The sequence below is a fragment of the Carcharhinus amblyrhynchos genome, unplaced genomic scaffold, assembly GCF_965287045.1.
Source record: "Carcharhinus amblyrhynchos unplaced genomic scaffold, sCarAmb.v2.hapA scaffold_568, whole genome shotgun sequence".
Classification (NCBI taxonomy): Eukaryota; Metazoa; Chordata; class Chondrichthyes; order Carcharhiniformes; family Carcharhinidae; genus Carcharhinus; species Carcharhinus amblyrhynchos.
Window position 1 is genome coordinate 1 of NW_027650308.1, and position 27,536 is coordinate 27,536.

General features: G+C 51.1%; 1 protein-coding gene across 2 annotated transcripts in view; it reads left to right on the plus strand.

The window, feature by feature from the left end:
- The first annotated feature begins 2,933 nt into the window (after window positions 1-2,933).
- rnf157 (ring finger protein 157) overlaps window positions 2,934-27,536 on the plus strand; it is a 78,565-nt gene continuing 53,962 nt past the window's right edge. For both annotated transcript variants that reach the window (XM_080184109.1, XM_080184110.1), the window contains exons 1-13: window positions 2,934-3,336; window positions 4,786-4,904; window positions 11,869-11,957; window positions 12,989-13,135; window positions 17,385-17,502; window positions 20,122-20,188; window positions 21,048-21,091; window positions 22,298-22,345; window positions 22,468-22,539; window positions 22,981-23,140; window positions 23,261-23,373; window positions 25,297-25,547; window positions 25,689-25,794. In XM_080184109.1, coding sequence (XP_080040235.1) covers window positions 3,249-3,336; window positions 4,786-4,904; window positions 11,869-11,957; window positions 12,989-13,135; window positions 17,385-17,502; window positions 20,122-20,188; window positions 21,048-21,091; window positions 22,298-22,345; window positions 22,468-22,539; window positions 22,981-23,140; window positions 23,261-23,373; window positions 25,297-25,547; window positions 25,689-25,794 — 1,422 coding nt within the window. In that variant the 5' untranslated portion in view covers window positions 2,934-3,248. The remainder of the gene's footprint in view (window positions 3,337-4,785; window positions 4,905-11,868; window positions 11,958-12,988; window positions 13,136-17,384; window positions 17,503-20,121; window positions 20,189-21,047; window positions 21,092-22,297; window positions 22,346-22,467; window positions 22,540-22,980; window positions 23,141-23,260; window positions 23,374-25,296; window positions 25,548-25,688; window positions 25,795-27,536) is intronic.

The following is a 27,536-nucleotide window of genomic DNA, read 5'->3' on the forward strand; positions in this document are numbered from 1 at the left end:
TCTCAGAGGCTATTTCCCCGGGTTGAAATGGTCGCTATGAGAGGACACAGATTTAAGGTGCGGGGAGGAAAGTACAGAAGTGATGTTAGGGGTAAGTTTTTCACTCAGAGGGTGGTGAGTGAATGGAATCGGCTGCCGTCAGTGGTGGTGGAGGCGAACTCGCTGGGGTCTTTTAAAAGACTTCTGGATGAGTGTATGGGGTTTTATGGGATTGGGGGTTATAGATAGGTCTATAGATGGTAGGTGTTGATGTGATCAGTGCAACTCGTGGGCCGAAGGGCCTGTTTGTGCTGTAGTGTTCTATGTTCTATGTTCTTCCATCAGGAAAAAGGTACAAAAGTCTGAGGTCACGTACCAACTGACTCAAGAACAGCTTCTTCCCTGCTGCCGTCAGACTTTTGAATGGACCTATCTTGCATTAAGTTGATCTTTCTCTGCACCTTAGTTATGACTGTAACACTACATTCTGCACCTTCTCCTTTTCTTCTCTGTGAACGGAATGCTTTGTCTGTAGAGCATGCAAGAAACAATACTTTTCATTGTACGACAATAATAAATCAAATCAAAATCAAAAGAACTGTGTGTAATATTCAGTAGTTTCACCAGGGTCCTATCCAGTTGCAACAGCACTTTCTTAGTCCATTCTTTTAGCAATAAAAGCCACGATCACATTTGCCTTCCTTATTACCTGCTGCACCTGCATACTAACTTTCTGCAATTCATGCACAAGGACACCCAGATCCCTCAGCACCAATGCACTTTGCAGTCTCCATTTAGTTAATAAATTGTGTTTTTATTCCTGCAACCAAAGTGCAGAATTTCACCCTGATCCGCATTAAACTCCATCAGCCGCTCAACCTGACTCACCCGCATCAACCTGAAAATTCCTGACCTATGGAAATTATGAGATGAAACACTGGTTATAAATTCCCTGATGTCACCCCCACACTGAGAGCAAATGCTCTCCCCCAGTCTGAGTACCAGCTGTTTCCCTTCTGTCCTTTCCACCATCCTGTATCCTCGCTGTGCTTTTACACCGGAGCTTTCTGTCTGAAAATAAATTTGTCAAAGAGCTTTAGGAAGTTCACAGCAACGGGATCCCCCTCATCACCTGTGTCCATTCACTGAAGACACTGATCAGACCTTTACTGTCTGCAAATTTATTCCATGGGGAGGGAGTTACATTTTCCTGAAATGTTGCTCGATTCTCCTCCTCTCCCCCCCCTGCCATTCCCCTGCTCAGAATATCCACAGCCTCTGGTCAGAAGCTCTAACTGTGGCTGTCAGGGTGGGTGGGTGATAGGTGCAGGGATGGGGGGGATGCAGGGGATGCGGAAGGTGATGGATGATGGGGGTGCGGAGGATGGGGGAATGAGGGTGTGCAGGATGGGGTTGCGGGGGATGCGGGAGGGTGGGGATGGGGGAGTGGAGGGTGGGGAATGGGGGTGCAGAGGGTGGGGGATGGGGTACGGAGGATGGGGGATGGAGGGTGTGGGATGGGGGTTGCGGAGAGTGGGGGATGGGGATCCAGAGGGTGGAGGATGTGTGTGCGGAGTTTGGGGGATGGGGGTGTGGAGGGTGGGGGGATGTGGAGGTGGGGAGGTGTGGAGGGTGGGGAGGGAGTACGGGGGTGGGGGGGGTGTCCCAGTCAATTCAGCGTCTCCTTATAACTCAATCCATCAAGTCCCTGTAACATCCGAGTAAATCTTTTCTGCACTCTTTCTAGTTTAATAATATCCTTTCTGTAATAGGGTGACCAGAATTGTACACAGTATTCCAAGTGTGGCCTTACCAATGTCTTGTACAACTTCAACAAGACATCCCAACTCCTGTATTCAATGTTCTGAGCAATGAAACCAAGCATGCCGAATGCCTTCTTCACCACTCTGTCCATCTGTGACTCCACTTTCAAGGAGCTGTGAACCTGTACCCCTAGATCTCTTTGCTCTGTACCTGCCCCCAATGCCCTCCCATTGACTGAGTATTTCTGAAGATAGATTGTCTAATAATGTACATTATAAACCTGCTGACTCCCTCAGCTACCCTGAATACAGCTCCTCACACCCAGCTCCCATAAGGATCCCATCCCATCCTCCCAGTTTCCTCGCCTCTGACTTGGGAAACAATGCTTCTGACAAGTCCGTCTGTTTACCAATTGAGGCTCCCCCCACTGTAGTTGATGGCATTGAACTGTATTTGACCAATCTCCCACATCTTTGCCCTCACCCCTTCCCAGAGCCAGGACTGGGTTCTCTTGTACTCATTTTCCACCTCGCCAGCCTCTGCATTCAAAGGATCATCCTCTGCCATTCCGTCAACTCCAGCACAATGGCACTATCCCCCCCACCCCCACCCCCACCCTGGGCTGGATTCCACAGGGACCACTCCCTCCTTGACTCGCCTGCTCCTCCGTTGCCCTGAACCCTTCATCTTCTCACGCACCTTCCCATGCAATCACTGAAGATGCAGCACCTGTCCATTTACCTCCCCTCCCCTCAATGCCCAAGGACCCAAACATTCCTTTCAAGTGAAGCAGTTTCACTTGAACCTCCTTCATTGTGGTTTGTTGTATTCACTGCTTCCAATGCAGTTTCCTCTGCGCTGGGGACACTGAAGGCAGGCTGAGTTAGGGTTTATGGAGTTAGGGTTTTTCCTCTCTCTGATGGGAGGTTCTGGACATTCAGACTCTGACTGGCTCAGATTTCCAGCAAAGGCAGCTTTAGTTTTTTTAAATTTCTTCATTACCCATTTGACACAACCCGCCAATCAAATGGGAATTCCTACCAATTCCCTGCTGAATTTTGGTCATTCTTTTTTGCTGAGTTTTTATATGATTTTTGGGTGATTCAGGATGATTTTCGGGATGATTTTGGATGATTTTTGGGTGATTTTGGATGATTTTCGGGTGATTTTGGATGATTTCTGGGTGATTTGGGATGATTTTTGGGTGATTTTGCTGTATTGAGGGTGGTCCCGGGGTGTTGGAAGCTTTGAGCTGGGTTTATCTGTCGGGATTAGCCGGACCCTCGCTCCCGGTTTTGAGAAACTTTTCCCGGGAAATGAATCCGGGTCCAGTTTAAATCCGGATTAAACTGCGTGACGGGAACGCGCCGCGGCCGCAGCTCCGGGAACGCGCTTTGCAGAGATCGGCCTAAAAACCGGGAAAACCGGGAGGAAAAACCGGGAAAACCGGGAGGAGAGAGCGGGAAAACCGGGAGGAGAGAGCGGGAAAAGCGGGAATAGCGGGAATGGGAGCTTTAAGCAGCCGCCAGGAAGCCGGGGTGGAGGAGCTGGATATCCCGGCGGGATCGGTGTACAGATACCCCCCCAAATCCGGTAAATACCGGGAGCGGACACACTGTAACCGGGGGGGGGGGGGGGGGGGTGCTGGAGTGCTGGAGTGGGGGGGGGGGTGCAGGGGGGGGGGGTGCAGGGGGTGGGGGAGGTGTGGGGGGTGGGGGTGTGCTGGAGTGGGGGGGGTGGGGGGTGGGGGGTGGGGGTGTGCTGGAGTGGGGGGGGTGGGGGGTGGGGGGTGGGGGTGTGCTGGAGTGGGGGGGGGGGTGCAGGGGGTGGGGGAGGTGTGGGGGGTGGGGGTGGGGGTGTGCTGGAGTGGGGGGGGTGGGGGTGTGCTGGAGTGGGGGGTGGGGGGTGCAGGGGGTGGGGGAGGTGTGGGGGGTGGGGGTGTGCTGGAGTGGGGGTGGGGGGTGCAGGGGGTGGGGGAGGTGTGGGGGGTGGGGGTGTGCTGGAGTGGGGGGGTGGGGGGTGGGGGTGTGCTGGAGGGGGGGGTGGGGGGTGGGGGTGTGCTGGAGTGGGGGGTGGGGGGTGCAGGGGGTGGGGGGGGAGGGGGGGTGTGGGGCGGGGTGGGGTGGGGAGGGGGGAGGGGGTTGGGGGGGGGTGTGGGGCGGGGTGGGGAGGGGGGTGTGGGGCAGAGGGTGGGGTGGGGGTGTGCTGGGGTGGGGGGGGTGGGGGTGTGTTGGGGTGGGGTGGGGGTGTGTTGGAGTGGGGGGGTGTGGGGGGTGGGGGTGTGTTGGAGTGGGGGGGTGTGGGGGGTGGGGGTGTGTTGGAGTGGGGGGGTGGGGTGGGGTGGGGTGTGCAGGGGGTGGGGGGGGTGGGGTGGGGGGTGCAGGGGGTGGGGGGGGTGGGGTGGGGGGTGCAGGGGGTAGGGCGGGGGTGTGGGGGGAGGTGCAGGGGGTGGGGGGGTGTGGGGGGTGGGGGTGTGTTGGAGTGGGGGGTGCAGGGGGTAGGGCGGGGGTGTGGGGGGGGTGCAGGGGGTGGGGTGGGGGTGTGGGGCAGAGGGTGGGGTGGGGGGGTGCAGGGGGTAGGGCGGGGGTGTGGGGGGGGTGCAGGGGGTGGGGTGGGGGGTGTGGGGCAGAGGGTGGGGTGGGGGTGGGGTGGGGTGGGGAGGTGCAGGGGGTAGGGCTGGGGGGTTTGTTACTGGTTGGGAGAAAGTTGATATATTGCTGAGCGGGTGGGTGTTAGAGATACTGAAATCAGTCATTATTAAAACCCAGAGACACTGCATTTCAAACAAGGTGTTGCGTTTCGAAGAGGTTTTGTTTTGCAAGTTCTCCTGTGGGAAATCTAATGGTGATTCAGAAATTAGTTACATTGCTATGTTAGAATCAATTTCCCTTCCACTGGCTGTGTCAACATTTCCAATCGCACAGACACTGAACCTCACAAATCTTCCCCTGTTTGACCCCTGGCCCTGGGCACTCGGTCTAAGCTGGAGATGTGTATCTGCCATTTGATTCTCACTTAGACGTGCGTTCTCTGCTCTTTCAGGCAATTACTTTGCGAGTCATTTCATCATGGGAGCTCAGACATTTGACTCCACTCATCCTGAAGGCTACTTGTTTGGAGAGAACAGTGACCTGAATTTCCTGGGAATTCGCCCTGTAGCTGTAAGTATTGTATATGTGTGTGTACTATACACATAACGTGGAGATGCCGGCGTTGGACTGGGGTAAGCATGTTTGAAGTCTCACAACACCAGGTTAAAGTCCAACAGGTTTATTTGGTAGCACGAACTTTTGGAACGCTGCTCCTCACCTGATAATTATCAACTGATTTTGAAAAACCTGAGGGTGGATAAGTCCCCTGGGCCAGATGGGATACATCCTAGGATTCTTTGGGAGGCAAAGGATGAGATTGCAGAGCCTTTGGCTCTGATTTTTGGGTCCTTGCTGTCAACAGGGATAGTGCCAGAGGACTGGAGAGTGGCGAATGTTGTTCCTCTCTTCAAGAAATGAAATAGGAATGACCCTGGTAATTATAGGCTGATTAGTCTTACTTCGGTGGTCAGTAAGTTAATGGAAAGGGTCCTGAGGGATAGAATTTATGACCATTTGGAAAGATGCAGTTTAATCCGGGATAGTCAGCACAGTTTCGTGAGGGGTAAGTCTTGCCTGACAAATTTGATTGAATTGTTTGAGGAGGTAACTAAGTGTGTAGATGAAGGTAGAGCAGTTGATGTCATATACATGGATTTTAGTAAGGCGTTTGATAAGGTTCCCCACGATAGGCTCATGAAGAAAATAAGGAGATGTGGGATAGAAGGAAATTTGGCCGATTGGATAAGTAACTGGCTGTATCATAGAAGACAGAGTGTGGTGGTGGAGGGAAAATTTTCAGACTGGAGGCCAGTTACCAGCGGTGTACCACAGGGATCAGTGCTGGGTCCTCTGCTATTTGTGATTTTTATCAATGACTTGGAGGAAGGGACTGAAGGGTGGGTTAGTAAATTTGCTGATGACACCAAGATTGGTGGAGTAGTGGATGAGGTGGAGGGCTCTTGCAGGCTTCAAAGAGACATTGATAGGATGCAGAGCTGGGCCGAAAAGTGGCAGATGGAGTTTAACCCTGATAAGTGTGAGGTGATTCATTTTGGTAGGACAAACTTGAATGCAGATCACAGGGTCAACGGCAGCGTCTGAGAAATGTGGAGGAACAGAGAGATCTTAGGGTTCATATCCACAGATCTCTGAAGGTTGCCACTCAAGTGGATAGAGCCATGAAGAAGGCTTAAAGTGTGTTAGTGTTTATTAACAGGGGGTTTGAGTTTAAGAGTCATGGGGTTATACTGCAACTATACCAGACCTTGGTGAGACCACATTTGGAATATTGTGTTCAGTTCTGGTCACCTCGCTATAAGAAGGATGTGGAAGCATTGGAGAGAGTGCAGAGGAGATTTACCAGGATGCTGCCTGGTTTGGAGGGTAGGTTTTATGAGGAAAGATTGAGGGAGCTGGGGCTTTTCTCTTTAGAGGGGAGGAGGATGAGAGGCAACTTAATAGAGGTTTATAAATGATGAGGAGGATAGATAGTCTCTGAACTTTCAGGGATCTATGCACATGGACACTGAGATCTCTCTGCTCATCCACACTACCAAGTATCTTACCGTTAGCCCAATACTCTGTATTCCTGTTACTCCGTCCACAGTGAATCACCTCACACTTTTCTGCATTAAACTCCATTTGCCACCTCTCAGCCCAGCTCTGCAGCTTATCTATGTGGCGCAGATCGACACAAATGGATACGATCTGGTGGCCATTACAGAGACGTGGCTGCAGGGTGACAGGGACTGGGAGCTGAATGTACAGGGTTATCAAGTGTTTAGGCTAGGATAGGCAGGAGGGAAAAGGGGAGGGCGTAGCTCTGCTGATTAAGGATAGCATCACAGTGGTAGCAAGGGATGATATTGGAGCCAAGGAGCAGAGGGTGGAATCGTTATGGGTGGAGATTAGGAACAGCAAAGGGAGGAAGACGCTGGTGGGTGTCGTCTGTAGGCCCCCGAATAATGATCTGGAGGTGGGGCGGGCTGTTAATGCGCAAATAAGTGCGGCGTGCAGGAATGGGACGGCTGTAGTTATAGGGGATTTCAATCTGCATATTGATTGGTCGACCCATGTTGGACGTGGGGGGCTCGAGGAAGAGTTCTTGGAATGCTGCCGGGATAGTTTCCTTGAACAGTGTGTGTTGGAGCCGACGAGGGAGCGAGCTATCTTGGATCTGGTGCTATGTAATGAGGCGGGTAGAATTAGGGACCTTGTGGTGAAGGATCCTCTTGGGGAGAGTGATCATTGTATGGTGGAGTTTCTGGTGCAGATGGAGGAGGAGAAAGTGGGTTCCCGGACACGCGTCCTTTGTTTGAATAGAGGGGAGTACGGTAGGATGAGAGAAGAATTGGCAAATGTGGACTGGGGGAGCGCGTTGGAGGGAGGGTCTGTTGAGGAGCAGTGGAGGATCTTTAAGATCTTTCTTGGTGCTCAGTGGAAATTTATTCCGATGGTCAAAAAGGATAGTAGGAGGAGAGGTAATAAGCCGTGGATAACGAAGGAGGTGAAGGAAAGTGTTAAATTAAAAGCGGAGGAATTTAGAGTAGCTAAGAGTAGTGGGCGAGAAGAGGATTGGGAGAGGTTTAAATGTCAACAAAGAATGACGAAGAAGTTGATAAAGAAGGGTAGGAGAAACTATGAAGCTGGGCTAGCGCTTAATATAAAAAAGGATAGCAAGAGTTTTTATAAATATATAAAAAGGAAGAGGCTGGCTAGAGTGAACGTTGGTCCTTTAGAGGATGAGAAAGGGGACCTAGTGGTAGGGGATGGGGATATGGCTAAGGTATTGAATAACTTTTTTGTTTCTGTCTTCACGGAGGAGGACGTGAATAATTTGCCGGGTGTTAGCGATGGAAAGGTGGTAGGACTGGTGGGTCTTAATGACATTACTGTTACTAGAGAGGTGGTGCTCAACAGAATGGAGGGACTGATTGTGGACAAGTCCCCAGGACCGGATGGAATGCATCCGAGGGTTCTGAAAGAAATGGCGGAGGTGATAGTGGATGCCTTGGTGGTTATTTTCCAGACGTCGCTGGATTCCGGGGAAGTGCCGGATGATTGGAAAACGGCTAATGTTACGCCGTTGTTTAAGAAGGGTGCCAGGCAAAGGGCGGGGAATTATAGGCCGGTTAGTTTAACGTCTGTGGTAGGTAAAATGTTAGAATCTGTCATTAAGGAGGAAATTGCGAGGCATCTTGAAGGGAATTGCTTGATAGAGCAGACGCAGCACGGTTTCATTAAAGGGAAGTCGTGTCTGACAAATTTACTGGAGTTCCATGAGGATGTGTCTAGGGCGGTCGATAGAGGAGAGCCGGTGGATGTGGTCTTTCTGGATTTTCAGAAGGCGTTTGACAAAGTACCTCACAAGAGGTTATTGCAGAAGGTCGAGGGACATGGAGTTGGGGGTAGGGTGTTAGCGTGGATAGAGGATTGGTTGTCAAATAGGAGGCAGAGAGTGGGGGTCAACGGGTGCTATTCGGATTGGCGGATGGTGACTAGTGGAGTGCCCCAGGGGTCGGTGCTGGGGCCTCAGCTTTTTACCATTTATATAGATGATCTGGAGGAGGGAACCGAGTGTATGGTGTCGAAATTTGCTGATGACACCAAGATTGGGGGAACGGCAAATTGTGCGGAGGGTGTGGAGAGTCTGCAGAAGGATCTAGATAGGCTGGGCGAATGGGCCAGGAAATGGCAAATGGAATTTAATGTTGGCAAGTGTGAGGTGGTCCACTTTGGTAGGAAGAATGGTAGGAAGGACTGTTACTTACGGGGCGAAAAACTGCAGCAGGCGACGGTGCAGAGGGACCTCAGGGTCCTTGTGCATGAGTCGCAAAAACCCAGCTTGCAGGTGCAGCAGGTGGTCAGGAAGGCGAATGGGATGCTGGCCTTCATAGCGAGGGGGATTGAATATAAAAGTAGGGAGGTCTTGCTGCAGCTGTATAGGGCATTGGTGAGGCCGCAGCTGGAGTACTGTGTGCAGTTTTGGGCGCCGCACCTGCGCAAAGATATTTTGGCCTTGGAGGGAGTGCAGAGGAGGTTTACTAGGCTGATACCGGAGTTGAGGGGGTTGAGCTATGAGGAGAGGCTGAATAAACTAGGCTTGTACTCGTTGGAGTTTAGAAGAATGAGGGGAGATCTCATTGAGACGTATAAGATGATGAATGGGATGGATAGGATAGAGGTGGAGAGACTCTTCCCACTGAAAAAAGACAGTAGGACTAGAGGGCACAGCCTCAAGATAAAGGGGGGGCGTTTTAGAACGGAGTTGAGGAGGAACTTCTTCACTCAAAGGGTGGTGAATCTCTGGAATTCTCTACCCATTGAAGTGGTGGAGGCTGCCTCGCTAAATATTTTCAAGAAGCGGGTTGATGGGTTTTTGATAAGAGAGGGGATTAAGGGTTATGGGGAGAGGGCGGGAAAGTGGAACTGAGCAGCGACAGATCAGCCATGATCTTATTGAATGGCGGGGCAGGCTCGAAGGGCTGGATGGCCTACTCCTGCTCCTATTTCTTATGTTCTTATGTCCCTCTGTAACCTGCAACATCCTACCACACTGTCCACAACTCCACCGACTTTAGTGTCATCCGCAAATTTACTAACCCATCCTTCTACACGCTCATCCAGATCGTTTATAAAAATGACAAACAGCAGTGGCCCCAAAACAGATCCTTGTGATACACCACTAGTAACTGAACTCCAGGATAAACATTTCCCATCAATCGCCACCCTCTGTCTTCTTACAGCTAACCAGTTTCTGATCCAAACCGCTAAATCACCCTCAATCCCATGCCTCTGTATTTTCTGTAATAGCTTACTGGGGGGAACCTTATCAAACACAATGAATAAAAGCAGTGAATTGTGTGCCCTCAGGAAGTATGTGACACGTCGTTCTGATCACTGAGATTCATCAGTTGCTGGTAAATGCTGGCACAGTGGCACTGCTGCCTCACAGTGCCGGGGACCTGGGTTCAATTCCAGCCTCGGGTCACGTCTGTGTGGAATTTGCACACTCTGCCAGTGTCTGCGTGGGTTTCCTCCGGTGCTCTGTTTCCTCTCTCTGTCTGAAAGATGTGCTCTTTAAAGTGCATTGGCCATGCTAAATTGCCCCTTAGTTTCCAGGTTATGAGGATTGGGGTAAATATGTGGGCTTATGGGGCAAGAGGGTCTGGGTAAGATGCTCTGTTGGAGGGTCAGTGCAGACTCGATGGGCCAAATGTCGGGATTATATGATTGTATCCAGTGGATTCTGCACTCTGTTTAGTGTCAGGTATTTACGGCTTTCTTAAAATGTGATTTTAAATTAGTGAGATTAGTAATTAAAATGCTGCCCTTTAGCCTGGCTTCAACAATCGGTGTGTGGATCAAGTGCGGACAGTAGGCTGGTTACCCTGGTAACGGAGCTAAGCTCTGATCTCACAGATGACATTTCCATATGAGTCTGCAGAGGTCACAGTTATTAGTGTTAAAAATAACAACTCAATCATGAGAGTGTGCTGTCTTTACTTGGTGTAGGGTAGAACACAGAGCGATCCTAGTCTTTATCCCCAGCCTGGCTCACTTGGATCAGTCGTACAGAACGGTCCCAGGGTTAGAAGCCCCCAGCTCCCAAACCACTAGATGGAACTTGCCAACGGATTGCACTGTGATGTCTTTGTTATTCAGTCTGTCCACTCACAAACACAGTAAGAAGTCTCACAACACCACATTAAAGTCCAACAGGTTTATTTGGCAGTACAAGCTTGTGCTTGTTCGTGCTACCAAATAAACCTGTTGGACTTTAACCTGGTGTTGTGAGACTTCTTACTGAGAGTACCCCAGACCAACGCCAGCATCTCCACATCATCGTTCACAAAGAGCCAGAAGGTGTGTTGGCCCTAGGAGCTATCGGCCAGTCCTGTTGTGAATAACACTGGTTTAAGTTAATTCTGGGATTGATCCTCAGAGATACAAAGGTGGCACTTGGTACAATTCCTTAGACTTTGCTGTGGAACCTTTAATTGTTTGTTGGTGGATTTTCCAAAAGTCAGGGGCAGCTAAAAGCGGTTGGTCTCGAGTTATAAATAAGACAGACTAGGTAAGAATGGCAGATTAAAAATGAAGTTTTTTTATGATACTCCAGCTGCTTTGTGGTCACCTCTCCTGGAAATGACTATTTCAGGAGTTAGAGGGATATGGTCCCCAGAAGGGTAGGGGGTTTTAGTTCAGTCGGGGCAGCATGGTCAGTGCAGGCTTAGAGGGCTGGAGGGCCTGTTCCTGTGCTGGAATTTTCTTTGTTCTTTGTAGAATGGAAGGTGAATCTCTCTGACTGCCCTAGTGAGAATCTCACTGCAAAGAGAAGGCCATTCAGCCTATCATGTGTCTGGCAGCTCTTTGAAAGAACAATCCCATTAGGCCCACTCTCCTCCTCCCCCCAATCCTGTAAATCTTTCCCTGTCACACATTTACCCAATTCCTTTTTGAAATTTCCAATGGAATCTGTTCCTATTGTGTCCTCAGGAAACACATTCCAGATCATAACTGCCTCACCATAAACCTCTGCCTCTCTGCTTACTGACTTTCCTTGCTTAGTTTATCAAAACCCAAATTGTGAATACGTCCGTTAAATCTGCACTGAATCTCTGGTGCCCCATGGAAAATAAAACACCTTATCCTGACTCCTTGGCTTCAGCGAGTTTTAATGATTCAGGTAAAGGATGGCAATGATGACCTTCCCAACTTGTCCACTCAGATTCCTGTAGCTGCACCCCTGTCTATTTCTGCTGAAACTTTATACCATTTATACTCGACACAGAGGCTGGAATTCCCCAAATGTGTTCAATTCTCCATTCCCATTGCCAGTGGATTGGAGAATTCGGGCCATTCTCTCTGCGTTGCTATATTTGAATGTGTTTTTGCTGTTAAACTCAGAGTTATTATGTCTGTGACTGAAGTTCCACCCACAGGATTTTTCGAATCTGATTCCACATTCCAATAGGAAATTCTCTTCTGGGTGCCTTGATTGGGACATTTTCTGCTTCTTGTCCTTTTCTAGTTTCCGTATGCTGCCCCTCCCCCTCAGGATCCAGTCAAGACATTGCGGAGTCTGATAAACATCCGGAAAGACACACTGAGATTGGTAAAGTAAGTGATTTGAATTGCGAGAGTGTTGATGTACACCGACTGCAAATATCTGAGTAATAGAGTGAGCTTTGAGAGCAGCCGACACGTGTACAGAGCATGGTACAGGAAGCAGATGGAGTTTAACTTAGACAAATGTGAGGTGATGCATTTTGGTAGATTGAACCAGGGCAGGACTTACTCAGTTAATGGTAGGGTGTTGGGGAGAGTTACAGAACAAAGAGATCTAGGGGTACATGTTCATAGCTCCTTGAAAGTGGAGTCACAGACGGACAGATTGGTGAAGAAGACATTCGGCATGCTTGGTTTCATTGGTCACGACATTGAATACAGGAGTTGGGACATCTTGTTGAAGTTGTACAAGACATTGGTAAAGCCACACTTGGAATACTGTGTACAGTTCTAGTCACCCTATTATAGAAAGGATATTATTAAACTAGAAAGAATGCAAAAAAATGTACTAGGATGCTACCAGGACTTGATGGATTGAGTTATAAGGAGAAGCTGGATAGACTGGAACTTTTTTTCTTTGGAGTTTAAAAGGTCTGAGGGGTGACCTTATAGACCTCTATAAAATAATGAGGGGCACAGATCAGCTAGATAGTCAATATCTTTTCCCAAAGGTAGGGGAGTCTAAAACTAGAGGACACAGGTTTAAGTGAGAGGGGAGAGATACAAAAGTGTCCAGAGGGGCAATTTTTTCACACAGAGGGTGGTGAGTGTCTGGAACAAGCTGCCAGAGATAGTAGTAGAGGGGGTACAACTTTGTCTTTTAAAAAGCATTTAGACAGTTACATGGGTACGAAGGGTATCGAGGGATATGGGCAAATGCGGGTAATTGGGACTGGCTTAGGGGTTTTAAAAAAAAGAGGCAACATGGACAAGTTGGGCCACAGGACCTGTTTCCATGCTGTAAACCTGTATGACCATAAGCACAATGTGCTGCATGGTATAGGAAGCGCGCTGTGGAAGTCTCAATGAGTCTGTTACTCTAAAACAGATGCTGACTGCCTGAAAACTTTCCTGCTTTTCAGATGCACTGAGGAGGTGAAGAATGTGGGGGAAGAGATTCCCAAACCCAAAATCTGTTACAATGTGGAATTTACCTTTGATGCGGATGCACGGGTCGCCATCACCATCTATTACCAGGCAACGGAGGACTTTCAGAATGGGTGCGCGAGGTGAGGGTGCTTTGATTTAATTTGATTTATTATTGTCACATGTATTAGTACAGAGTGAAAAGTATTGTTCCTTGTGCACTATACAAACAAAGCATACTGAAGATATAGGCGCCAAAGAGCAGAATGTGGAATCGTTGTGGGTGGAGATTAGGAACAGCAAAGGGAGGAAGACACTGGTGGGTGTTGTCTATAGGCCCCTGAATAATGACCTGGAGGTGGGGCGGGCTACTAACGCGCAAATAAATGCGGCGTGCAGGAATGGAACGGTGATAATTATGGGGGATTTCAATCTACATATTGATTGGTCGACCCATGTTGGACACGGTGGGCTTGAGGAGGAGTTCTTGGAACGCTGCTGGGATAGTTTCCTTGAACAGTGTGTCTTGGAGCCGACGAGGGAGCGAGCTATCTTGGATCTGGTGCTATGTAATGAGGCAGGTAGAATTAGGGACGTTGTTGTGAGGGATCCTCTTGGGAAGAGTGATCATTGTATGGTGGAGTTTTTGATGCAGATGGAGGAGGAGAAAGTAGGATCCCAGACCTGTGTCCTTTGTTTGAACAGAGGGGAGTACGATAGGATGAGAGAGGAATTGGCGAATGTAGATTGGGGGAGCGCATTGGGCGGTAGGACTGCTGAGGAACAGTGAAGGATCTTTAAGGAGATCTTTCTTGGTGCTCAGCAGAAATTTATTCCAATGGTAAAGAAGGATTGTAGGAGGAGAGATAATGAGCCGTGGATAACAAAGGAGGTAAAGGAGAGTATTAAATTAAAAGCTGATGCGTTTAGAGTGGCTAAAAGTAGTGGGCAAGTAGAGGATTGGGAGAGGTTTAAATATCAACAAAGAATGACGAAGAAGTTGGTAAAGAAAGGAAGGATAGACTATGAATCTAGGCTAGCGCTAAATATAAAAAAGGATAGCAAGAGTTTTTATAAATATATAAAGAGGAGGAGGCTGGCTAGGGTGAATGTTGGACCCTTAGAGGATGAGAGGGGGGGTTTAGTGGTGGGGGATGAGGAAATGGCTGAGGCCTTAAATAAGTTTTTTGCTTCGGTCTTCACGGAGGAGGACGCAAATAGTTTGCCGGGTATTAAAGATAGAAAGATGGTAGGAGTTGAGGGCCTGAATGAGATCATTGTCTCTAGAGAGGTAGTGCTCAACAGACTAGTGGGACTGATGGTGGACAAGTCCCCAGGACCGGATGGAATCACTCAGAGGGTGGTGAGTGAATGGAATCGGCTGCCGTCAGTGGTGGTGGAGGCGAACTCGCTGGGGTCTTTTACAAGACTTCTGGATGAGTATATGGAATTTAGTGGGATTGGGGGTTATAGATAGGTCTATTGATTGGTAGGTGTTGATGTGATCGGCGCAACTCGTGGCCCGAAGGGCCTGTTTGTGCTGTAGTGTTCTATGTTCTATGAATGCATCCCAGGGTTCTGAAGGAAATGGCGGAGGTGATAGTGGATGCCTTAGTGATTGCTTTCCAAACCTCGCTGGATTCCGGGGAAGTGCCGGAAGATTGGAAAACGGCTAATGTTACGCCGCTGTTTAAAAAGGGTAGCAGGCAAAAGGGGAAGTCATGTCTGACGAATTTATTGGAATTCTATGAGGATGTGTCTAGTGCAGTGGACAGAGGGGAACCGGTGGATGTCGTGTTTCTCGATTTTCAGAAGGTGCTTGATAAGGTGCTGCACAGAAGGTTAGAGGGCACGGAGTTGGGGGTAGGGTGTTAGCGTGGATAGAGGATTGGCTGTCAAATAGGCAGAGAGTGGGGGTCAATGGGTGCTATTCGGATTGGCAGTTGGTGACTAGTGGAGGAGTGCCCCAGGGATCGGTGCTGGGGCCTCAGCTATTTACCATTTATGTAGATGATCTGGAGGAGGGAGCTGAGTGTAAGGTGTCGAAATTTGCTGATGACACAAAGATAAGTGGAAAAGCAAATTGTGCGGAGGGTGTGGAAAGTCTGCAGAGGGATCTAGATAGGCTGAGCGAGTGGGCGAGGACCTGGCAGATGGAATACAATGTTAGCAAGTGTGAGATTATCCACTTTGGTAGGAATAATAGTAGGAAGGACCACTACTTACAGGGCGAAAAGCTGCAGCATGCTATGGTGCAGAGAGATCTGGGGGTCCTTGTGCATGAGTCGCAAAAACCCAGCTTGCAGGTGCAGCAGGTGGTCGGGAAGGCAAATGGGATGCTGGCCTTCATAGCGAGGGGGATTGAATATAAAAGTAGGGAGATCTTGCTGCAACTGTACAGGGCACTGGTCAGGCCGCAGCTGGAGTACTGTGTGCAGTTTTGGTCGCCGCACTTGCGCAAGGATATTTTGGCCTTGGAGGGAGTGCAGAGGAGGTTTACTAGGCTGATACCGGAGTTGAGGGGGTTGACCTATGAAGAGAGGCTGAATAGACTGGGCTTGTACTCGTTAGAGTTTAGAAGGATGAGGGGGGATCTTATTGAGACGTATAAGATGATGAAAGGGATGGATAGGGTAGAGGTGGAGAGGTTCTTCCCGCTCAGAAAGGACAGTAGGACTAGAGGGCACAACCTCAAGATGGGGGGGGGGGGTTGCAGTTTAGAACAGAGTTGAGGAGGAACTTCTTCACTCAAAGGGTGGTGAATCTCTGGAATTCTCTGCCCGTTGAAGTGGTGGAGGCTACCTCACTAAATATATTTAAGTCACGGGTTGATAGGTTTTTGATAGACAAGGGATTAAGGGTTATGGGGAGAAAGCGGGAAAGTGGAACTGAGCCACTTCAGATCAGCCATGATCTTATTGAATGGTGGGGCAGGCTCGAAGGGCTAGATGGCCTACTCCTGCTCCTATTTCTTATGTTCTTATGTTCTAGAGATAGAGAAAGATCAACTTAATGCAAGGTAGGTCCATTCAAAAGTCTGACAGCAGCAGGGAAGAAGCTGTTCTTGAGTCGGTTGGTACGTGTCCTCAGACTTTTGTATCTTTTTCCCGAAGGCAGAAGTTGGAAGAGAGAATGTCCAGGGTGTGTGGGGTCCTTAATTATGCTGGTGAGGCAGTGGGAAGTGTAGACAGTCATTGGATGGGAGGCTGGTTTGCGTGAGGGATTGGGCTACATTCACCTTTATCTTAAACTTATCTATCTCTTAAAAACTTGAAAATCGAGTTGGAGGGGAATTTGGCTGCACAGTCACAGATATATAAGGAGTATAGTAGGGGGCTGAGAACACAGCCTTGTGGGACACTGGTGTTGAGGATGATCACGGAGGAGCTGTTGTTGCCTATCCTTACTGATTGTGGTCTGAGAGTTAGGAAGTTGAGGATCCAGTCACAGAGGGAGGAGCCGAGGCCCAGGCCACGGAGTTTGGAGTTGAGTTTTGTGGGAATAATGGTGTTGAAGGCTGAGCTGTAGTCAATAAATAGGAGTCTGATATTGGTGTCCTTGTTATCCGGGTGTTCCAGGGTTGGGTGCAGCGCCAGGGAGATGGTGTCTGCTGTGGACCTGTTGTGGCAGTAGGTGAACTGTAGTGGATGCCAGCAATCTGAGAAGCTGGAATTGGTTTGTGCCATGCCTAACCTGCGAGGTGTGCAGAGTCGTGTGAGATGGGTTGCCGTGGGAAACAGTGGTTGTTTTGAGGTGTTTCAATCTGAATCAGGTACAGAGAGATACAGAAAGTGCAGAATGAAAACAGCAACAAGATGAGGCAGAAAACATGACTGAGCCCGGGGCTGTGATTCTAACAGTACGCAGTCGCTCAGGAGGTGTTTGCACAGCGCATACGCTACCCTATCGGGGCTGGGGGGGGCGGGGGGAGGTGTGGCCGGGTTTTGGGGGAGTTTGGGGGGTGGGGTGGAGGGGATGGCCGAGTTTGGGGGGGGGTGGGGTGGAGGGGATGGCCGAGTTTGGGGGGGGGGTGGGGTGGAGGAGGTGGCCGGGTTTGGGGGGTGGGGTGGAGGAGGTGGCCGGGTTTGGGGGGTGGGGTGGAGGAGGTGGCCGGGTTTGGGGGAGTTTGGGGGGTGGGGTGGAGGGCGTGGCCGGGTTTTGGGGAGTTTGGGGGGTGGGGTGGAGGAGGTGGCCGGGTTTGGGGGGTGGGGTGGAGGAGGTGACCGGGTTTGGGGGAGTTTGGGGGGTGGGGTGGAGGACGTGGCCGGGTTTGGAGGGATGGGTGGGGTGGGGGGTTTGGGGAGATGGGTGGGGTGGGGAGTTGGGGGGGCGGGGGGGTGTCTGTGTTACTCCAGGATCTTTACGCTGCTCCTTTGCTCTGGATGTTTGCAGTTACACAGCAAAAGATCGCTCGCTCCAATCAGAAACAGTTCATTATAAACGTGGAGTTTGCCAACAGTTCTGCTTACCCTCTCACACCATTGACCCATCTGACTGGATGGAGGAGGAGGTAAGAATTTTCATCGATTTCCAAATTCCTGGCTGTTATTCCAGCAATAATGGAAAATCAAACCTCCGGTTAGAAAAGGCAAGAATGAGAGAATTGCTGAGATCTCAGGGGGTATAGGAGCTGGAGGAGGTTACAGAGATAGGGAGGGGGTGTAGGGGCTGGAGGAGGTTACAGAGATAGGGAGGGGTTGTAAGGGACTGGAGGAGGTTACAGAGATAGGGAGGGGTTGTAAGGGACTGGAGGAGGTTACAGAGATAGGGAGGGGGTGTAGGGAGCTGGAGGAGGTTACAGAGATAGGGAGGGGGTGTAGGGCGCTGGTGGAGGTTACAGAGATAGGGAGGGGGTGTCGGAACTGGAGGAGGTTACAGAGATAGGGAGGGGTTGTAAGGGGCTGGAGGAGGTTACAGAGATAGGGAGGGGTTGTAAGGGACTGGAGGAGGTTACAGAGATAGGGAGGGGGTGTAGGGGGCTGGAGGAGGTTACAGAGATAGGGAGGGGGTGTAGGAGCTGGAGGAGGTTACAGAGATAGGGAGGGGTTGTAAGGGGCTGGAGGAGGTTACAGAGATAGGGAGGGGTTGTAAGGGGCTGGAGGAGGTTACAGAGATAGGGAGGGGGTGTAGGGGCTGGAGGAGGTTACAGAGATAGGGAGGGGGTGTAGGGGCTGGAGGTCTTAGCGTCAGCATGGCATTTACAGCAGAGGAGTTTCCAGAATTTATCAAGTCCAGTGGTATTTGTCTCATTTGCGCAGCTCCTTCCACCTGGCCTCCCATAGCTCAGCACAATGATCTGTACAAATGTTCAAATGTTTAAATCAATGAAAAAGCAAGTTCTCTGACCACTGTCTTTACGTTTGGCAGGTTTCTTGTTACTGAATAATAAATACAACACCAAATATAATACCATGGTTACGCTGGCAGAATTATTAATGGCGTGACACCTACAAACCTGTTTGGATTTGATATTTGCTGCTTTGTCAGTGAGGGTGAGGCGAGTCAAGCCTCCCAGTTAGAACACCATGACTGGGGAAAAAGGACAGTGAGAAATCTCACAACACCAGGTTAAAATCCAGCAGGTTTATTTGGTAGCGCGAGGTACAAGCTTCTGGAGCGCTGCCCCTTCAGGTGAGTGGGAATTCTGTTCACAAACAGGACTTATTGGACTTTACATTATTCTGTAAATTGAGTTTGTCTTTTTATACCCTGTTTGTGACAGAATTCCCACTCACCTGATGAAGGGGCAGCGCTCCAGAAGCTTGTACCTCACGCTACCAAATAAACCTGCTGGATTTTAACCTGGTGTTGTGAGTTTTCTTACTGTGCTCGCCCCAGTCCAATGTCAGCATCTCCACATCGAGAAAAGGGTACAGAGTTTTCCAGGTTGATGATTTAGCTTTAGTCGGGACTGTGGTGGACCGAGATGGGTGGCCTGCAGTATTTTAGAAAGAATGCAACTGGTCTGATACATTGTAAGAGTACAAGGTCAGTGTGTGAAAGAAGCACATGGATCACTTGAACAAGGGAGTTGGGCTGGATACAGAGACCAAAGGTTGTATCTGGGTGTGGATTTGGGCATGCCAGCCACTGATTCAGAGATATCCAGGGTTAATGTGGAAATGTCCAGCCCAGATTGCTGAGTTTGCCTTTTGCAGCCTGGATTCTATACTCTCTGGAAGAGCCAGTGTTGAGTTGAGACATTCCGCCAGAACCTGGCAGCCTTCAGACTGGTTGACTTGTGAATGGACGTTTCGCTGGGGTGTCCCTGGTGTGTGTGTGTGTGTGTGTGTGTGTGTGTGTGTGTGTGTGTGTGTGTGTGTGTGTGTGTGTGTGTGTGTGTGTGTGTGCCATCCCTGTGTATAATATTTTGTTTTCATTCATGTGTGGATGCAGGATTTGGGGGCGGGGGGGGGGTGCCTTTAAGGGTCATGTGATCAGGCTAGCCCCTATGGAGAATCTGCACGGGAAGCCAAGCCCATTGGGAGCGAGGGTGTCTCCTGGGATAGGGAGGAACCTCATTTGGAACCGGAGAGCGGGGAGCAGAGCTGTATTAGCTTCGTTAGTCTGCAGACTTTTAATATATTATATTAATAATAAATTGTTCATTGTTGAAGTCATAATGAGTCACCTTTGACTTCACCACAGAACCTGCCATCCTTACCCTGTCTGGATTATATGTGACTCCAAACCCACAGCGATGTGGGTGATTTGGTGAGACAGTCAGCTGGTATACAAAGATCAGTCCCACCTTCTGAAGGGTAACTGGTGCTGGTTACAATACCCGCGATCTGTGAAGGAATTAAGAGAATGTTGTTTTAACTGAAGTTATTGATTTGGTTTCTGTCCAGGATACTTTTTGGGGGATTTTCTCCGTCTCAGTAAATTAGTCCCAGGGACACCCCGCCCCCCCCGCCCCGACCTCTCCTCACCCCCTTCCCCCCTACGAGGGGCTGCGTGTGCTTGGGAGGGGTGTGTGTGGGTGTTGGGGGGTCAGTTGTGAATTTAACCTGGTGTTGAGAGACTTCTTACTGGGGGGTTCAGGGCAGGGGCAGAGCCTCCACCCCCCCCCCCCCCCGCCCCCCCCAGCACGGTGCTGTGACTCTCTCTCTCTCTCTGTCTCCCCTAGTTGGTCCTGGATGGTGAGCGGACTGTATACCCGATGGTGATTCACGCTGTGGTGGATGAAGGAGAGGGTAAGAATCCCAGAGCCCTGGCACTGACAGGGCAGGCCCGGCCCCCAGCTCCCAGGCCCCAGGCCAGCCCCCAACCTCACACAGAGCTGGGGGATCAGGGAGGGGTTCTGTATCTAGGGGAAGGGCTTTATCTCCAGTGGGTGGGCTATGTCAGCAGGGAGAGAGGCTTCGTTGTCCGGGGAAAGGACCATGTTTCCACACTGGGGGGGTGGGGACTGGTGGGGGGGTGAGGACTGGTGGGGGGGCGGGGGGGTGGGGACTGGTGGGGGGACGGGGGGGTGGGGACTGGTGGGGGGACGGGGGGGTGGGGGTGGGGACTGGCGGGGGGGTGGGGGTGGGGTGGTGGGGTGGGGACTGGCGGGGTGGTGGGGACGGGGTGGGGGTGGGGTGGGGACGGGGGTGGTGGGGGTGGGGGTGGTGGGGGTGGGGATGGGGGGGTGGGGGCGGGGTGGTGGGGGTGGGGATGGGGGGGTGGGGGCGGGGTGGTGGGGGTGGGGATTGGGGGGGTGGGGGCGGGGTGGTGGGGGTGGGGATTGGGGGGGTGGGGGCGGGGTGGTGGGGGTGGGGATGGGGGGGGTGGGGGCGGGGATGGTGGGGGTGGTGGGGGTGGGGATGGGGGGGGTGGGGGCGGGGTGATGGGGGGGGTGGGGGCGGGGGGGTGGGGGCGGGGGCGGGGTGGGGACAGGGGGGTGGGGGGCGGGACGGGTGTAGGGGCGGGTGGGGGTGGGGGGGATGGGGGGGCAGGTCGTCTCTGGGGTTGGAGGGGGGCACGGGGGCTGGTTTCTGGGGTTGGGGGGGGAGGGCCAGGCTCCATGTTGTCTGCTGCTCTCACTCAGTCTTGTTGATGTCTCCTCTCCAGAACATCTTGGACATTCCCATGTGCTGCTGACCACCTTCGACAAGGTACAGACTTAATACACAGTCTCCATTCGGCCCATCACACACGATAGACCATCATTACAGATTAGTTATTGTCCACTGTCATTAACACATTCACTGACAATCTCAGTTGCATCTTCTGCCCACCATCTCTTTCCCCCCCGTCCCTACTACTGCCCCGCGGTCCCCGCCCCACCTGCTCGCCCGCAGCCCCCCAGCACACTGCCCTTCTCTGACCTCCCCTCTCTTTGCCCCACCTTTTCATACCCCCTGGTGAAACCCTCATTCATGTCTTTATTGCATCTGGACTCAACTTTTCCAATATATTCAAATCTTTACCAGCCACATTCTACTCTCTGTAGAATCGTTGAATCCTCACTTTTGCAGTACAGAAGGAGGCCATTTGGCCCACTGAGTCTGCACCAAAGACAATCCCATCCTATACCCCTAACCTCATGTATTTGCTCTGCTAATCCTCCTGGCACAAAGGAGCAATTTAGCATGGCCAACCAACCATATCTGCATATCTATGGACTGTGGGAAGAAACCGGAGCAGACCTGGGAAAAATGTGCAAACTCCACACGGAGTGATCAAGGTTGGAAATGAACTTGGGTCCCTGGCACTGTGAGGCAGTAATGCTAACCCCTGTACCACCTGCCTGAGGTAAACATGAGGTTATCCAAAGCTCTACTGTTCATGTCTTAATTCTGAGCAAATCCTATTCTCCTATCACCCCTGTGCTCACTAATTAACATTGACTCTGGATCCAGTGACATCCTGATTTTAAAATTCTCATCCTTACTTTCAAACACGTCCATGGTCTTGTCCCTCCCTAACTCAGCAATCCGCTGCAGCCTTACACCCCTGTCAGATGTGTGTTCTTCAAACTCCACTCTTCGGTCTAACTCCAATTTTTATTCCTTGAGTCACCTAGCCCCAAGTTGTGGACTTTTGTCTACAACTTGTTACCTCACGTTTTTCCTTCAAAACACACCAAAAACCCACGTCTTTGACCAAACCATTGGCCATCTGACCCTAATATCTATGAATGCGGTTTTGTCGCATTGTTTTATAATCCTCCTGTTAAGCACCATGGGACATTACACTAAAGCACAAGATAAATAGAAGTAATAATTATTGTGGGGATTGCTGTAAATTGATGATTAGTGAGTTATATTGAGTTATATCAGGGTTGGTGAGAGTTATCACTCTTTCTTTCTCACTTACAGAATGCAGATGGTAACTGCTCAGTGAAACCACTCAAACAGAAACAGGTGGTGAGTCACCCTCCGTCCCTCGCCCTCCGCCTCACTTTTGCCCCCACTCGGTGCAAATGCGCAGTTTCTCATCCTATTTTTATTCATGATAATATTTCTCTCTCTTTTCCCTGCATCCCCAGGTCGATGGTGTTAGTTACCTGCTGCAGGAAATCTATGGCATTGAGAATAAATATAACTGCCAGCAATCAAAGGTAGGGGATTACAGAAATCTTCACATCTGGGAGTTTGTCGGGCGGGACACTTACTCAAACCCTGCATCCCTCCGTCTACAGACTGTCTTTCCCCAATCAGAATCTGCATTCTCTCCTCCCACTCCCGCCGCCCACCCCTCCCCCTTTTGCTCAGCTCACTCTCCCCCTCAAAGTCCCCTCCCCACTCCCTCTCACTACCTTGGCTCATCCTCCCGCTCACTGTCCCCTTTTCACTCCTCCACCCCACGCCCCACCCCAGCGTGTCCTGTGCCCCAGCGTCCCCTCCCCCTGCCACGCCCCAGCATCCCCTCCCCCCCCGTGCCCCAGCTTCCCCCCCCCACATGCCCCAGCATCCCCACGCCCCAGCGATTTTTCACCCCCCCACCCCAGCATCCCCCTTCTCTGCAGTCTGTTCCTCATGATTCTTTTCTTCTTGTGCAGGGAGTTGATGATGAGCTCAGCGATAACAGTGCTGAATGTGTCGTGTGTCTCTCTGATGTTCGAGATACCCTCATCCTCCCGTGTCGTCACTTGTGTCTGTGCAACGCCTGCGCAGATACGCTGCGGTACCAGGCCAACAACTGCCCAATCTGCCGACTACGTAAGAACTTCCGTGTTCCCCACGGTGACCGGCGTGTTCCCCACGGTGACCGGCGTGTTCCCCACGGTGACCGGCGTGTTCATCGACCCTATTCTCTTTCTCTCTCTTTGTTCCTAACAGCGTTCCGTGCTCTTCTGCAGATTAGAGCGATGAGGAAGAAAGTGGACCCTCTGACACCAAGTGGCTACAACCCAATCCTTGCTTCCCAGATTTCAGAGTCTGACGATCATTCGGTGGGTGTCAGTTATTGAAGCAGAGTGGGGTTGGGGCGGGGTTGGGTTGGGGCGGGGTTGGGGTTGGGATGGGTTGGGGCAGGGTTGGGGTTGGGGCAGGGTTGGGGTTGGGGCGGGGTTGGGGTTGGGGCGGGGTTGGGGTTGGGGCGGGGTTGGGGTTGGGGCGGGGTTGGGGTTGGGACAGGGTTGGGGTTGGGACAGGGTTGGGGTTGGGAATGGGTTGGGGTTGGGGATGGGTTGGGGCGGGGTTGGGGCAGGGTTGGGGTTGGGGCGGGGTTGGGGTTGGGGCAGGGTTGGGGTTGGGGATGGGTTGGGTTGGGGCGGGGTTGGGGTTGGGGCAGGGTTGGGGATGGGTTGGGTTGGGGTTGGGGCAGGGTTGGGGTTGGGGATGGGTTGGGTTGGGGTTGGGGCAGGGTTGGGGCAGGGTTGGGGATGGGTTGGGATGGGTTGGGGATGGGTTGGGGCGGGGTTGGGGCAGGGTTGGGGATGGGGCGGGGTTGGGGCAGGGTTGAGGTGGGGTTGGGGATGGGGCGGGGTTGGGGCAGGGTTGGGGATGGGTTGGGGCGGGGTTGGGATGGGGCAGGGTTGGGGTTAGGGTAGGGTAGGGGCGGGGTTGGGGTAGGGGCGGGGTTGGGGCGGGGTTGGGTTGCGGTTGGGGCAGGGTTGGGGCGGGGTTGGGATGGGGCGGGGTTGGGGTAGGGGCGGGGTTGGGGCAGGGTTGGGTTGCGGTTGGGGCAGGGTTGAGGCGGGGTTGGGGTAGGGGTGGGGTTGGGGTAGGGGCGGGGTTGGGGTTGGGGTAGGGGCGGGGTTGGGGTAGGGGCGGGGTTGGGGTTGGGATAGGGGCGGGGTTGGGGTAGGGGCGGGGTTGGGGTTGGGGTTGCTGGGAGTCTCTTGCTTGGTGCCCAATCGGGGACCCAGCAATGAAAAGCATACGGCCCAGTGAAAGCTGTCACCCTCCCATTGCATCTGAACCCTCTCTCCCATCAGCCCTTGCCTGGTCTCTCTTCCCAGGAATCCCCATCCCAATCTGCTTCACTCTGTCCAGGCATCCAGCAGCATTCCCAGATTGTTACTGCTACTATGATTGGCTGGCAGGTCTTGGAGTAGGGGTTTCTGCCCTCACTGGAGTCCTGATTGGTTGGAAGGCTGGACACTGTCAGAGTAAATGATTACCTTGTAATTGCACCATCCGCAATTCTCACCAACTCTCCAATCAACAGGCAGAACCCCTGTCACTGCCCCGAAACCCCCAGCCATTAACACTGGGCAGGACCCTGCTAGCTGTGGGCATCATCATGGTGACAGCATAGACTTTGGAACAAGGCCAAAAGTTAATTCACTTTTCCAATCTGCCCATGATGATGCCTGCCATTGGCAGGGCTGGGGAATCCCAGCCTCTGTCTCTCTCTCTCTCCACAGATGCTGCCAGACCTGCTGAGCGCCTCCAACATTTTGTTTCTTTGTTTTTTGAGAGGCATGGACAGAGTGGACAGTCAGAAGCTTTTTCCCAGGGTGGAAGAGTCAATTACTAGGGGGCACAGGTTTCAGGGGTGAGGGGCAAGGTTTAAAGGAGATGTACAAGGCAGATTTTTTTATACAGAGAGCAGTGGGTGCCTGGAGCTCATTGCCGGGGAGGTAGTGGGAGCAGATATGGTAGTGACTTTTAAGGGGTTCTTGACAAATACATGAATGGGATGGGAATAGAGGGACGTGGTCCCCGGAAGGGTGGGGGGTTTTAGTTCAGTCGGGCAGCATGGTCAGTACAGGCTTGGAGGGGCCGAAGGGCCTGTTCCTGTGCTGGAATTTTCTTTGTTCTTTGTTCATTTTCTGTTTTTGTTTCAGATTTCCAGCATCTTCCGGGGTTTGCTGTTGGATTTGGTAGTTTGGTCACTGATTATAAAATGTATTTCCTTCTTTCCCCAGTCCTCTGATCGTATTCCCTCGGGATATGAGGCTGTCTCACTGCTGGAAGCGCTGAATGGCCCCCTCATTCCATCACCGTCAGCCCCTCCCATTCACCTGATTCGAGATGGCCATGCACCCACTCCGTTACCTTCCTTTGGGCCGGATGGACGGACTCTTTCTGTGCGCACCTTGTCTCCGCTGGACAGAGCATGTGACAGAGTGTGTGACAGTACCAGCCAAGGCTTCAAGCTGAAGAGAACCACTTCTAAGTAAGCAAAATCTTCATTCCCCAATGGAAAGGTCTGAGAAATCTCTGATTTTCTCTGTCTCTTTCACTCTATTTCTCTCTTTTTTTTCTCTCTCTCTGTGTCTCTCTCTCTCTCTTGACAGAATTCACTCTTTCTTTTAAGGTCACTCTCACAGAACTCTTCCATTCTGCATGAGGAAGATGAAGAGAAATCCTTTAGTGAAGGGGAGATAGCATCCCCCAGAAAACCCAACAATCAGGAACTTGAGGTACTGTGTTCTGAAAAACTTGGCTCAGTTTTAATTGCTTACCTGTCGTCAGATAAACGCAGGCCCTCTAAACCCCGTGATAAACGCAGGCCCTCTAAACCCCGTGATAAACGCAGGCCCTCTAAACCCCGTGATAAACGCAGGCCCCTTGTGGTAGCTGCACCTTTAAGGGGCGTACATTGGGAGGATCATGTGACCTGATCGCCCAGTGGTGAATAAATGCAAGGATCTAGAGCAGGCCACAGGCCTAAGTAGCCAGAACTGATCCTAGAGTCAGAAGTGAGAACATTGTAAAAGTTCTTGGTGCATTTATGTGTTTGTGAATAAACCATTGAGAAGGTGACTAGATGTGTACAAAGAACAGTACAGCACAAGAACAGGCCCTTCGGCCCTCTAAGCCTGCACCAGTCATGATGCCTGCCTAAACTAAAACTGTATGCACTTAGAGCCTGTATCCTTCAATTCCCATCCTATTCATGTATTTGTCTAGTTGCCCCTTAAATGTCGCTGTTGTACCTGCTCCCACCACCTCCCCAGGCAGCGCCTTCTAGACTTTCACCACTCTCTGTGTAAAAAAAAAAAGTTTTTCTTCACATGCCACCGAAACCTCCTGCCCCTTGCCTTCAACCTATGTCCCCTTGTAGATGTGGGTAACGCAGTCGATGTTTTTTTATGGATTTCAGCACAGCCTCTGACAAGGTCCCACAAAGGAGATTTGTAAAGAGGGTAAATTCACATGGGATACAGGGTAATTTGATAAAGTGGATTCAAAATTGGCTCAGCTGTAGGAGACAGAAGGTGATGGGAAGGCTGCTTTAATGACTGGAAGCCAGTGTCCAGTGGTGTACCACAGGGATCTGTGTTGGGCCCCTTATTATTTATTACTGATATAAACAACATTGAGAAAGGACATACTGGCACTGGAGGGGGTGCAGAGGAGATTCACTAGGGTGATTCCAGAGTTGAGAGGGTTGGCTTATGAGGAGAGACGGAGTAGACTGGGACTATACTCATTGGAATTCAGAAGAATGAGGGGAGACCTTATAGAAACATATAAGATGATAAAGGGAATAGATAAGATAGAAGCAGGGAAGTTGTTTCCACTGGCGGGTGAAACTAGAACTAGGGGGCGTGGCCTCAAAATAAGGGGGAGCAGATTTAGGACTGAGTTGAAGAGGAACTTCTTCACACAAAGGGTTGTGAATCTGTGGAATTCCCTGCCCAGTGAAGCAGTTGAGGCTTCCTCATTGAATGTTTTTAAGGCAAGGAGAGATAGATTTTTGAACAGGAAAGGGATTAAGGGTTATGGTGAGCAGGTGGGTAAGTGGAGGTGAGTCCACAAAAAGATCAGTCATGATCTTATTGAACGGCGGAGCAGGCTCGAGGGGCCGAATGGACGACTCCTGCTCCTAGTTCTTATGTTCTTATGATGAATATATGGGAATAGGATTAGTAAGTTTGTGGCCAACTTAACCACCTGGCCAGTCTTTAACAGTGAGATGGAGTGTTTTGGGCTCCAAGAAGATATGGACAGAATGGTCAAATGGGCAAATAAGTGGCCAATGGAATTGAACCCTGAAAAGTGTGAGGTGATGCACTTCGGAAGGAGTAATTTGACAAGAAAGTACTCAATGAATGGTAGGACACTAGGGAGTTCCTTGGAACAAAGGGACTTTGGTGCGTTTGTCCACAGATCTCTGAAGGCAGAATGGAATGTTAGTCTCGGGTGGTGAAAAAGGCAT